The 13,708-nt window shown below is 48.3% G+C and overlaps 1 protein-coding gene across 1 annotated transcript in view; it reads right to left on the reverse strand.

Moving 5' to 3' along the window:
* Nucleotides 1-6,585: 6,585 nt before the first annotated feature.
* The window catches only part of LOC144148756 (uncharacterized), an 82,720-nt gene continuing 75,597 nt past the window's right edge, over nt 6,586-13,708 (reverse strand). The window contains exon 5 of the mRNA XM_077680275.1: nt 6,586-8,480. Within this exon, the coding sequence (XP_077536401.1) occupies nt 8,343-8,480 (138 nt within the window). The 3' untranslated portion in view covers nt 6,586-8,342. The remainder of the gene's footprint in view (nt 8,481-13,708) is intronic.

Here is a 13,708-nt window from a genome sequence, read left to right on the forward strand (position 1 = left end):
TCATCTATTGCGCCTGTCTCTCCCACAAAAGGCACCTTACTTGAATTCAGTATCTTCACCAATCTGTATTCATGAACTTGGCTTTTAAAAGCAAATTAGTTCATGTTTTGGCCAAAGTACACTTTCAAAAAAAAAAAAAAAAACGAGAATGTTTTCTCATACCTACACTAAGAAAGTGGATTGCGGGAGAGCACACTTGTGGGTGACTGTGCCTGCATAACAAAGATGGTGATGAGTTGACCAAGCCGTGATGTGCATAACAAAGTAACAAAACATGGTGACATAAAATTTAACATGTAACCAAAATAACTGCAATTTCAGGCTTAGGCAACACTGCAGAATTGGCTCTGTGAAGCCCGTAGAGTTTCACTCACTGATCCACCAATACTGTAGGCAAAGATGCAGAGGATGCTAGCTGCTGCAACTGGCGAGCTTTTCGTTCATGCATCACGAACACGTCACGCCATAAATAATGGATCCACAACACCAATTTGGCAAAAAACTTTAAGGGTACCTCCTTCGGAGCGCAAAGTATAATAGCTGATCAAGTCTGTGATATGCTGGCATAAGGCGTCGTTCGAGAATCTCGCAGCCCATGGGCAGCTCCGATCATACTTGTGAAGAAAAAAGATGGAACCTGGTGATTTCGTGTCAATTACCGCTGTCTCAATTCAGTCACCAAAAAAAGATGCGTCTCCACTCCCACGAATAGATGCCGCCCCTGACTGGCCGAGTTCCACCTCATACTTCTCATCTGTGGATTTGCGGTCTGGGTATCGGCATATTTTTAATGCACCCGAGTGACAAAAAGAAAACTGCTTTTGTAACTCCGGATGGCCTTTACGAATTTAACATGATGACTGTGCAATGCTCCTGCAATTTTTAAAAGGTTCATGAACACCGCTTTGCGAGGACTTGTGGAAAGTCTGTCTGTTATCTGGATGACGACAGGATTTTTAGGCCACACTTTTTGAAACACAAGAACCGGTTATCTGTTGTACTGGACTACATACAAAAGGCTGGTCTTGTCATTTCTAAGAAATGCCGCTTCAGTGAATGTCAAGCGCTCATGCTGGGAATTTTAGTCGACAGTGAGCCGCCAGGGGATACGACGAAGAGGAGAGGATCACCCCAAGGTCCGGTTCGGTCGCCCAGGGAATGGTGTCGTTGCTTGGCAAGAGCACGGTGTTCACTCCTGGACTCCCGGAAAACTGAAGCACCGCGGATTTATTGGGGTTGAAGGAGAGGCCGAGCAGGTAGAGATGTGTGGCACTCATGGTGACGAGCCGCTTAATGTCAAGGATGGTTTCCGCCAGAAGCACCAGATCATCCGCAAAGGCCAGTCCAGGTAGCACCAAGGTATGGGGTAGTTCCTCGTACAGGAACTGGAGCGGAAATCCTAGTTCCGAGTCGACCAGACTTCGCTCCAGCCCCGAAACATCAGCATGTAGAACAGGGGGGAGACCGGGCAGCCATGTTTTAGACCCCGACGTACAGGTAGCGACTGCGATTGAGAGTCACCTAGACAGGCCACAACGGTGTTGTTCTCGTACAGCCGGCGTGGTTGTGGCATACGCAGGGCTGCCATTCGGCTGAGCATCGGCTAGTGAGGGACGCAGTCGTACGCCTTCGCGACGTCAAGGAAGCACGCGAAGAGACACCGTGCCTCCTTCCGTGCCAGTTCAGTTGTGTGGCTCAGGGTGAACAGAATCGGAAGCCATTCTGTAGCTCTGTCAGGGCCCAGGAGCACTCCGCCCAGGCACTCATCCAGCTTTTCACCACAAGGGTGAAGAGCCGGCCGGTACATTACACTGGTCACCGTGATGGGTCGGTATACCGTATGTTGCCAGCATCTCCACCTTTCTTGCGGACCAGGCGCACGCGACCGCACTGCCAGTCAGCTGGAACTGACTACAATGATTGCGGTGAAAATAAGGGCCATTGTGTCGCGGGCCACAACCCCTACGCTTTTCACCAAGCGCGCTGGTATTGTATCCAGACCCTGGGCTGTGCGCGAGCTCATTCCAGCAAGTGCGCGGTCCAGCGTTCACCGAGACACCTGCCAGTCGCACCTGTATGTATCCGTCATAATGCTGTGTGGAGTGAACTCTTCACATCGCTATTCAGATGCATTAGACGGCAAGGGGTCTTACAGCGGCGCCATGAATCGGGTGAGGTGTTTCACGATGTCTCTGACGGACTCGCCTGTTTCATCCAGGAGCCCTGGTGGGGCGGGTTTCCAGTCAAGTGTTGACACATACGCCCAAAACGTCTGGCTCTTTTGTCGCCCAGCAGTTATGGATTGCAGCTGGGCGTGGTCGTGAGCCGCGATTTCGCGTTGTACGACCTGCTGCATGGTCCGCTTGCAGACCAAGTACCCCAGCATTTGGCTCTGGCTTGTGGGGAGTGCTGCCGTCCCCGCGGTCGAGTGCTTGCGACTGGCTGCCCGACGCGCGTTCGATGGTTCAGCGCCGCCCTCACCCTCCGTCCCGCCAGCCTTTGCGCCGCACCCCCTCTCACGAGTTGGAGCGAATCTCATAGGCGTGCATGATGCGCGGTAGTTTCCCCACGCATTGTTCGTTGCTCTTTGGCGGTGTAGCTTGTATACAAAGCTCGAATTCCTGCGCTACAGCCTCGTACGCTGAGGCGGGAAGAAACCGCTGGGAAGGCTCACGCTGTTCCTTGCGCCGATTCCTCTGTTGCGAAAAAGGAAGAAGACCGCCTGCTAAAGTACATATCATCATCATGAGCTAGTAGAGAAGAAACATTAAACGGGTGTTCTCAGCAGAGCCGAGGCGCGGGTCTAGTTCCTCAATATGCTTGGTGCCGTGAAACCCGGGAGGAACTGCCTACTGGACTCCAGATGACGGTGCAGAGCTAATTCGAGGCACGTGAGGCCCGGGAAACTGTTTGATGCCCTGATCCCGCGGGCCTTGCCCTCGAACGGCGCCCCCCATGGCTGGCTGCTCGATGCACCTGCACCGACCGCTTTGAACCTGGAAGTGTCCAGCAACTGCACCGTATCCAGAACACCCTCCCTGTGGACATTAAGCCTACTGAGGACAGGGAGGCTGTAAGTCGACTGAAAGAGCTCAGGGACACTCTCCGGGCAAATATATCCGAACTCGTCAAAACAACAGAGAGCCTTGTGGAATCACCGATTCCGAGAATTAGTACGCTTAAAGTACTTCTGGAATATCTTATCGAAGCGCTGTACGACATAAATAATCTTGACATACAGATGCGATATCTCCTAGATATCGAAGATTACGAAAAGGATTACGAATAGTCTGACAAATACTTGTATATGATTTTCAGCGCGTAGTGGCCGCTTAGTCATAAGTTTTCGAAGATGAGCTTCATCCGGAAAAAGATAATCACACAGCATGTCATCATCATCATTATCAACAGCTTATTTAGGTCCACTGCAGGACCCATGGAGGAAAGAATACTCAGGAGAGGCCCCTAGCATCCCAATGCATTGCGAAAAGTGTGGAGGAAGTTACGTCATTTTTCTTGAGCCCATGGACAATGTTGCTTACTCGTTTACAACTGCGGCGGCCAAATTTGGGCAAATAGAACGGACAAATTTTTAAGGCGCTTGGTATGTCGCTGCCTCGCTACGCTTGCAAACCAACGCAGTCGCTACGACAAACGTTTTTAAATTAGGCCAGTTTGAAAACTCTGCCGTCGGAGGCGTCTGCGTTCGCCATCCCGCGAGCCTGTTGCTATGACAACGACAAACGCTACTTTGCCAGGCTTAAGAGCTGAAAAATCGTCCTTCTATCTCAAAAACAAAGGCCGTTTTTCGATTGAAACTTTGGGTGAGGGTTAGAATGGGCAAATTGAAGGCGAAATCAACAGCTTAGAACATGATATCGCAGCGAGGAATTAGCGACGAAGCTGTTTTCGCTTCGAAGCGGGAGGGCAGGGCGACGCCATGTTAGTCAAATCAAACCGGAGACAGCAAAGTATGATGGGATAGAGTGCTGGGCTCCGTGGGCTCAAGTCATGGCGGGACTCGGCTTCACAAATGTGACGTCAGGGCCTCTCCTAACCTTTTCTTTTCTCCATGGCAGGACCTAAATAGGCTGTTGATGATGATGATGACATGCTGCTTTCACGGAGACCTTCGGCAACCACTCAAGTCGCACCTGTCCAAACATCATGGAGCTCGTTTTTTAACTCTACAGCTGCCCGTAATAAGGTATCTGAGAGCGCAGACCCATCACTCATAACGAATACTAGACCGGCGGAAGCGATTCCACGGCCAGCAGGCGACTTGAGTGCTTCCACAAATGCTACGCCCACTTGCACCCCTGCCATATCGCTTCTCGGCGGCGCCACCAGATGCCGCCACAGCGCAATGAAAAAGGCGGATTCTGGTTCCGGTTTTCCGTTCAGTTCCGGTTCCGGTTCGGCACCCTGCTCTTCAAATAACTTATTATTTGAAATAATTGTAAAATTAATAAAATGAGAGTCTCTGATGAGTTTTCCCCCAAATATGAACATTGTTCGTAACTACCACCTTGGCCTGCAGAATAGCAAGCACAACCATTCCAAAAAAAAAAAAAACGCTTTACTTCCTTTTTCCTTAGTTTTAAAACAGCCTGTTTTATTTTCCACTTACATAATTGCACAATATTCTTCGCGTTTTTGTGGCACTTTGTTTTAATTTGCGATCAGTAAAACGTTTCAATCCAAACCAATGATGACAAGGCGAGCGCATGATGTAATTGCGGCCCATGACGACACAGACGGCCTTGATGTGAGCCGCATAGACGCTAGCGCCAGATTCCTCTCTAGTGTCAATTGTAAGAAGCTCTATGGCTTTAAGGCCCTAATCTTAATACATCATTGTCAACGTCACGAAAACACATGATTTAGTGGGAGAATTGAAATTTTGACTTAAAATTTCAATTTCTTCGTGTATAAAGCATCGTTTGCTGCCGAACAAGCACTTATAGGGCCCCATAAAATGCTAAATCGTTCGAATAAAACAAACTTGTATTTTGTCTACATGGCCCCTTTAACGAGTTGGTTTAGGGACAAGAAGAGACAAGAAGAGGGACAAGAAAAGGGAAAGAAGGGAGCGCAGTGGGCCAAGGAACAAACGCGTGTTGAGGACATATTAGTAGAAATGCAAAGGCAAGATAACCGTTGGTAACAGAGTGGATCCTTAGAGAAAGCAAGCGTGGCAGGGGGTGCCAGAAAATTCGATGTGCAGATGAGATCAAGAAGTTTGCGGGGATAAATTGGTCACACTTGGCACAGGACCGGGATAATCGGAGATGTATGGGAGAGGCCTTTGCCCTGTAGTGGGCGTAGATAGGCTGCTGTTGCTGCTGCTGCTGCTGCTGATGATGATGATGATGAAGCCTATGTATCATGACCAGACCATTACCGTCAGTTCGAACTAACCCGAACGTTCGAATTAATGAGGTGCGAATTAACGAGCTTTCTCTGCATAAGGCACCCGATTAGCACCAAGAAAAGGGAGGAACCAAATTGTGCACGGAGTAATTTCAATATCCTTTTTGAGAGTCCTTTGCAGGACGTCCCAGAAGAACGCCTTGGGAAAAGAACGGTGCGCGCGCGCGCGAGAGAGAGAGAGAGAGAGAGAGAGAGAGAGAGAGAGAGAGAGAGAGAGAGAGAGAGAGAGAGAGAGAGAGAGAGAGAGAGAGAGAGAGAGAGAGAGGAAAATCTGTTAAAAAATGACAAAAGAATGGCCGCGTATCTGCTCCTTTCATTGCAAATGTCGACAAAAGACGATAGTCGACTGGCGCCTCTGCCAAGTAAATGTCTCCCTTTTCTTTCCGCTCAGCTCTGATGCTGTTCCTCTCCCGTCTCGTTCCCTCCAAGATAACGCGCTAGAGGTTTGCTCAAGTCAATTTCAATTTACCGCATTCCACTGCTCCAAGTCGGGTGCCTCGATGCTAGCGCTGCCATACGGTGGAGAAGCGCGTGAATAAAGGCACCCTTTAGACTGCAACGTTTATAGAACCACGTTGCCCTACTCCACGTGCGTTCCAGGCGGAACGTGGAACCTCTTTAGTGGAACCTTTCGTTGCTGTTGCCATTTGATTTCTTAAATGCCGCCAGGAGCTATAGTAGCGCGGGCAACAGCAGCCGGTGGTTTTCTGCAGTTGATGTATTTCATTTACTATCGCAAAATCCAAGCATCCATAATTTTTTGATAACGGAACACTGCAAATATCACTTATGGATTGATTTTCTGCCTTATATTTGCGCAATGTCCTGTTCTTGTTCAACAATGGTAACAAGTATGAACATTGACACCGAACTTAGACGCTTAGATTTGGCTGTGCGCATATAACACTATTGCGCAGCTTGTGTTCCACTTTGACCGGGTGGCTGAATCGAGTCACAGGGTTATAATAAATTCTCTTCACCCCCCAGACAGACAGACATACACAAAGGCCAGAATTTCTGCGTTTAAGTAGCCCAAGAAAGAATGTATCGTCTTTAAAAACACGAAGGAGTGTCTACGAAAATATATGCGCAGACGAAAGGAGAACGGAAGAGGGTTTAGCGCGGAAGGAGTAGATGAGAAATAAGAATCTACCACCGCAAAACCACCAGACCCAGGCAGGGGCCAGACAAAATGCGGCATTTATTGAAATCACCAATCAAAACAGTCGGTGCACAGGAAGAGAACCGGTGTTTTCATTTCTTTTTATTTTCGCATCAGTGCAACTGAAAATTGTGCACTTTTTTTATTCCGCCATGCATCATTTGTGACCAAAGCTCCACTTCTGCATTACGCCATGGGTGCAGCACTTAGGCTACAATTTGGTTCGGTAGCCGCACTCTAAGCAGGCGTGTTTTCGACAAAAAAGAAGGTATAGAGGCAGTGTGTTAATTAGAATTCTCTATGCGTGCAATGAAACCAACACTTTTTTTTCAAAGAGGTGATGTCGATTTCTTGGAACATGGTTGAGTGTGTGTAGCAATCAGAAGGTACCTTCATCCATGTCCTATTGACATCACTTCAATAAAAAAAAAGGGGGGGGGGGGTGGGGGTAACGCACTAATTATACAAAAGGAAGCTTAGAGAGATACCAGGTAAGGCTAACCGAGCTCTAGAATTAGCCATGTTCTACGCCATTGCAGAAAAGAAGAAACTAACAAGGAGCGTGCACACACACAAAAAATAAGAAAACAAGTGTATCGATGAAAAATGACGAGAGCTGTATCATGTGAATGTTGGTGTACCGAAACACTCGGTTCATTTTGTTTTTGCGTGCCAAATTGAGTTAAGGGCGCTGGTACAGCTGGTGCCAGCATTCATACTAAATGGCTCAGGGGATCGCCGCGCCTATTTTGTTTCATGTCACTTTTCGTGTAATTGTTGCCTTATCATTACTCCTTATTTTAATTGCACAACGCTTACCGCTGTTGATCTTAATTGGGCTACAGGTCATCCGCGTTAAAACTAGAGTATCACGGGTTACTTTTTTGGATAACGTAGTTTGGCTAAGGCGATGTGTTTGAGCGTGTTTGTATTTGTGGGAATACAGTTGATCCGAAAAGTTCTGTATCAGTTTTGTTTATTACTTGCTGGGATCTCAGAGAAGACCACTCTGGCAAAATAAGAAATTTTACTGCACTGCCAATCTTATGCGTCATGGTCTTGTGCTTGTAATCGCCTTGCACTGTGGCCGCACAGGCTAGAGTCAGAGGCGTACAAACACCTAGCGAGCTGTACAGCGTGCAAAGCATACAGGACCCAGGAATAACAAACTTGACGCATTTCTCTTGCTCCTTACTTCCCCGTTATTGTACCCCTCACAACGTCAGAGTACCAAAGAGCCTAAGCTTTCCACTAGCGCCATTCCTCACAAAAGTAGTTGTACCTTTTTACTACCGCCCGTAAAACCTCACCAGAATAAAATCAGTTTCATGCTGTTCGGTAACAGCAGAAGCGGTGCTTGCCTGGGAAGACAGTTTGATACGACCGAATAGCTCTCCATTACTTGACGGGGAGAAACGCCGGACATGGGATTTATTCAATGGGACATATGAACATATTCCTTGTATGCAGCCTTAGTTACACGTGGTGGGTGAAAGCATGCGTATGAGACACTCGCAGGCTATCACACTCGTTCAACGGGTGTCTCATTCTGGTGTTGTGCGGGGCTGCGCATGCTCGCAGTCCCTGCCACGTGGCAGTAGTCGGAGGGGAAGGCATTCCTGCGGCCTGCCGGACTGGTCCAAGCGGCACCGTTCCTTCACAAGACGGGGTTTCGCGGCGCCCCTCCGGGCACGGCGGCTGCAGCGCGAGGCCCTCCCTGGCCGGCGTGCTGGCAGCACAGCCGCCGCTACTTGGGCAACACCTGCGTCACAGGGACCGAGTGCAGCCCGGGCGGTGGCAGTGTGGGCAGCCGCTCCTCTTGGAAGAACTTGTACGAGAAGTAGGACGACACGACGAAACACATCATGGCGAACATGGCGAAGACCTGCCGAGAGGGTGGGGAGCGAAGAAAAATGCTCAATTGCAAACGTATGGCCCGCCACTGCAAATGTGTTCGCAATTCGCTCCATCAACACACAGCCGCGCAGCAGCGCAGCAAGCATTAAATACTTTTCCATATGCCACCCCGCAACTGATGAGCTTGTATTCAGTTTTTTTTTTACTTCCAACTGTCGAGCGCTGGAGCTCGCAACGTTGGTGAAACTAGCTTGCTTCCTAAAGATAAGTTCTTTTTTCTTGAGTTTGACCTTGTTACATAGTGGCTAATTAACAGTCCAGCATCGCTTTCGTGTAGCGCTTCATTCTGTATAAAAAAGTATGCACAAGAGTAAACACAAGAGTATGTAATGTATATATGTATTGTGTTCAAACAGTATACTCGAACGTGTATACTCTTTATTACAGTTTTTCTCATGATCGCTCCTGTGACATTCCTGTAGGGCTGCGGTGTGTAAAAGTAAGAATGAAAAAAAAAATGCGCTGGTATTAGAGCATTCAGCGCATGCTATCACATCCGCTCGCCTGCAACATAAGTGTGTCCAAATTGCTGTCGCCGCCTACTGGAAAGCTATCACAAATTTCTTTGTAAATTCCAAAAATTACCTTTAGCGCTTTACATTGAACAAGGAAAATAAATTTAGTGTCGAGACGAAATTTGTTTCATTCACACCTCTACTGACTTGTTCTTACGCTTGGGAATACATAATACTTGGACAGACCTGTGCGCAGCTCAACGAACTTCGCAATTTACGCCCACTGGCTGTAGTACCTTAGTTCGCCTGGGCTATCCGACCCCGACTCAGCCTCACTGCCTGGCACGCCTTCCCTCCCTACTGCGCACTCGCATTAAAGTCGCCTCGCTACCGCGAAAAATGCACCCAGCCATCTACGACGGTCGTCGCACTACCCGCACCAACTACATCCGCACCCACTACCAGCATCTTCCGGACACGCTTTACGTGAATGCATCCCCATACCCCAACCGATCGACTTATGCCTTCGCCACTGTAGAAAGCCAAACACGTATTATCGCCACTGCCTCCACGCGGGCCTCAGCACAATCAGAAGCTGAAGAGATAGCCATTGCGCTCTCCCTTACCTCCACTCAGCGCGACTACGTGACAGTAATCACGGACTCGCAGGAAGCCTGTCGACATCTTCAAAAAGGTCTACTTCCTCGCACTGCCCTACACATAATCGAATACTCCACTTACCTCCCCGAGGAGTGCCACATTCTATGGACTCCTGGCCATTGGCGGTTGGCCGGCAATGAAGCGGCGCACGACGCGGCCTGAGAAGTGATACACCGGGCCATTTCCTCTGACCCCCCTCCTTCCACCCTGGATGCCCGCCCCCTACTCACCTACAACGGCATTCTCACACATTATAATCTGTGTCGCCGCACGTTCCCGCCACCTCACCCCTCTCTAACAAAGGCTGACAAAATCACTCTCCGTCAACTTCAAACCCGGACCTTTCCTCACAATACACTTGATCTTCCCCACCTCTCACTCACCACAGTGCAAGTTTTGCCCCGGAAGATGTACACTTTATTACATCGTATGGGAATGCTCCCACACACCCGACCTATCTCCCAATCCCCACCCATCCCCTTCACAGTGGGCGGCGCAGCTGTTTAGCTTTGAACCCGGCTCCCAGCTTAACCTGGTGAGACGGGCACGGACGGCCAGCCAGAGCCAGGGACTCCTGGACTAAGGAGTCTCCCCACTGGTCTGCCTCCAAACACGGAGTCGGATTGGGATTCAATAAAAGTTTATTCATTATCATCATCGTTCAGGCACCCTTTTTTTGCATGTGTGGCTTTTTTGCGCAACTCATGTGTCATGCAAGGAAGACAACAATACGTCGCCCGCTCTGCAGAGAGCGCAGGTGGATTTGCACGATTGGCAGGAAAGCCAACTTTTCGCGCAACAGTTGGGAGTTCGATCAGGTTCCCTTGTCCGCAACCTTGTAGTTGTCCCTTTCAATGCGAAATAATTAAGTGCCTCACAGAGCGAAAACGCCGCCGTCCCAGAAACCCGGCTCGAAAATTCTCATTGGCCGGGACGTGTTACACAGTGCGTGCCTCAGAAATCAAACGCAAACAAAAGACGTGCACCACTGTTGCCAGGCAACGTATCGACATGCGCACATTTCAGCACGCGCCTAGCTTCTCACTCCGGCCGCTTCTATTCCTCTCACCCAGCGTAGCATCAGTCACCAGCGAGCCAGGACGCAACTAATCGATCATCTCTCAACGTTCCCCTATGGCCGTCAACGAAGCCATAGATTGAAATAAAGGTAAACTAAGCAACGTGGTCCGAATGTCTCAGGTTTCTGGACACCATGCACGCGTAAAGGCAAACTTCAATCGCAGTGAAACGCTCAGGAGCTCTCCGTGAGATACAAATGCTATCGCTTTCACTGCGTCAGTGGTTCTCAAACATGACCAGATTCATTATGGGCTTGCAAGGGTGATGAAGTGTGCAGCTACGTGTCATATTGTCACGATGCTGCTCCACGCCAGGTAATGAGTGAGAAGAGGTTCTCGTGTGACTTCGGGAAGAAATCGTGATGGCCTTGTTCTAGCTGCTCCGATGCTGGCGTACACTGTGTCCTGAGCTTTATGCACATAGTGTAAATGCAGCGTGCTTCCCATTTTCACGTCGTCACAATATAGTCAGACAGTTTACTCTTGCAGCTTAAGTCGCCTACTTTATAGAAAGTCTCCGTAGGGCGCCTTCACCCCAATGCTCCAGAATGACCAATCGATGTGGCCTAGTGAGCAAATTCGACGACTGACGTGGCCGAGAATTCAATTTGAATGAAAAATGGGGAGCCTGCGCAATGAAAAACGCTTTGCACGCCTCGCGTGTTGTCCCTGCGCACACGGACTTTGTTTAGTCAAATCATATGCTGAGTTTTGTCATTCGCCAAATTTACACGCTTGGTCACATCACGTGGTCATTCTGAAGCGCTGTGCTGAAGGCGTAGGTCGCCTTCAGGCGACCTACGCCTACGAAGGCGACCTGTGCTGAAGACACTCCTTTTGTCCGCTTTTTGCGTGTTTGGCTTTGTCGCACAATTTCGACGTTGCGTAAAAAGTCGAATTTAGAGAACCCGCGTGCGGGGTTTCTCAGCCACCTTGCGTCAAAGCCACGTTTGTGTTTGTTCTACGTCGATGACAAAGTTAGGCGGAAAGGAGGCAAAACGGGAGTCTCGTGGAGGGACTCGTGCACTCCCCTAAGTGTCCTCATCTGCTCCTATTTGAGGACAAATGCACTACACTGCAAGAAGCGCTTAGATGTCCCCGTACTTTTTGTTTTAAATATTGCACATGAGTGAATATAAAGTGTCTGCGTATCAAGGAGGAAGCACGTTCAGCAGGAAAGAAACTTCGCACGTGTCACATGCTAATATATTAAAGAAAAGGCGCGTGGGAAAACGCCTCAACAAGTAGAAAACTTTGTGACTACGCGGGCCGCGTTGGGAGAGCCACGACGCTTCAACGTAATTAGCATCTAAAGTTCTGCCCTGTTTTGTCCCCGCTGGCGTTAAAAAAATCAAATGCGCTTAATTAGGATATAAACTTAACAATACTAACATCAGGTTGATATGTTACTGGTTTGTGCCGTTCTTCTGACTACAGCAAGTTTGACTACTACGTTTTACATTGGAATATAAAAATCCGCATTTTTTCTTTTGGCTCCATTGTTTCTGATCCTAGGCCTCATTAAGCCGGCTGATATAAAATCAGCCTTGTAATTAAGATAGAGCGTCCAATTTAGATGGTGATTTGCTGTCACTTTTGCTGTACAATATTGACCATTTGTTTTAAATCGATTATCACACCAAGCAGCCCTTGCCTTTCTAGTCTGAATATTCACAATGGATGACTGACAACTTGCATGTTTCTGGGCAGCTACCTTTGTTACGTTTCGTGATTACAGTGCATGTACAGAACTTACTGTAGCTAATTAAAGGAACCCTGCAACCCTTTTTTCAACTTTTTCTAAATTTTAAATGCTTGCAGAACGTAGTCAACCAAAACACCTAGTACTTAGATGAAGGGGTCGCAGAGTACCCCAGCAAAAAATTACTGCTCTATGCCAATCAGATAACTTAGGAACTTGCTCAAAAGATTCTTCTCTCTTTCCCGGTCTTGGCGTTCTTCGACCGCTGTAATTACGTCATTACAATGGTGTAGCGGCCGCTGGCCGGCTTTCCTTCAGGTGAAGCAATGAACGCATTCGATAGCTGCTTTAAAAGACAGCCACGACATCAAAGAAATGGAAGGCGTATCTGTTGCAAAGAGCAAATCATGCATGGCCGCTCCGCGCTGGCGATAATTATAGCTTTCGCAGTGCTTCCAGACGTGAAGGAAACGGGGAAGGCGTTTATCGGAAGTATTGCAGAGTCCCTTTAAACCGCCGCAGCATGTGCTATCGTCCGATATATATATATATATATATATATATATATATATATATATATATATATATATATATATATATATATATATATATATATATATATATATATATAAGAGGGTTTCCCGCCGCCAGTTGACCCGCTCATGACAGGCTGTAGACGTTTGAGTCACGCCCCGGGGGTTGAAAAAGAAGGTCCCCTTCTCCCCGTGTAGTCTGAGTGGCGCTGGCTACCACCCTCGAGCGTCAGATACAGTTGTGGTAAATATAAATACCCCAGAAAGTGACGGAGAACACAGTCGCCCAGATAGCCGAATTGGTAAGGCATTCGAGATCTAATCGAAAGGCGTGGGTTCGGTCCCCACTCTGGGCGCGTGTTTTTCTTTCTTTCTTTCTTTCTCACTTATTAATAAAAAAAATAATAATGTAACGTCACTAACGGTAAAAAATTGTCTAACCATTCCCCTATGCCTTCTTTGGCCTTGTAGACTGCCGGCATTTCTTTCTGTATTTCCTAACGAGCCCCTCATTTCCAAACCTTATTATCGTGCGAAAGCTTAGCGAGGGCCTCGGTTCTGGCAGTCTTGATGCCAAGGTAGCATAAGAGGGTTTCCCGCCAGTTGACCCGCTCATGACAGGCTGTAGACGTTTGAGTCACGCCCCGGGGGTTGAAAAAGAAGGTCCCCTTCTCCCCGTGTAGTCTGAGTGGCGCTGGCTACCACCCTCGAGCGTCAGATACAGTTGTGGTAAATATAAATACCCCACAAAGTGACGGAGAACACAG

Source organism: Haemaphysalis longicornis, unplaced genomic scaffold (genome assembly GCF_048455015.1).
Source record: "Haemaphysalis longicornis isolate Haplotype H1 unplaced genomic scaffold, Haemaphysalis longicornis Haplotype H1 scaffold_1, whole genome shotgun sequence".
NCBI classification, from domain to species: domain Eukaryota; kingdom Metazoa; phylum Arthropoda; class Arachnida; order Ixodida; family Ixodidae; genus Haemaphysalis; species Haemaphysalis longicornis.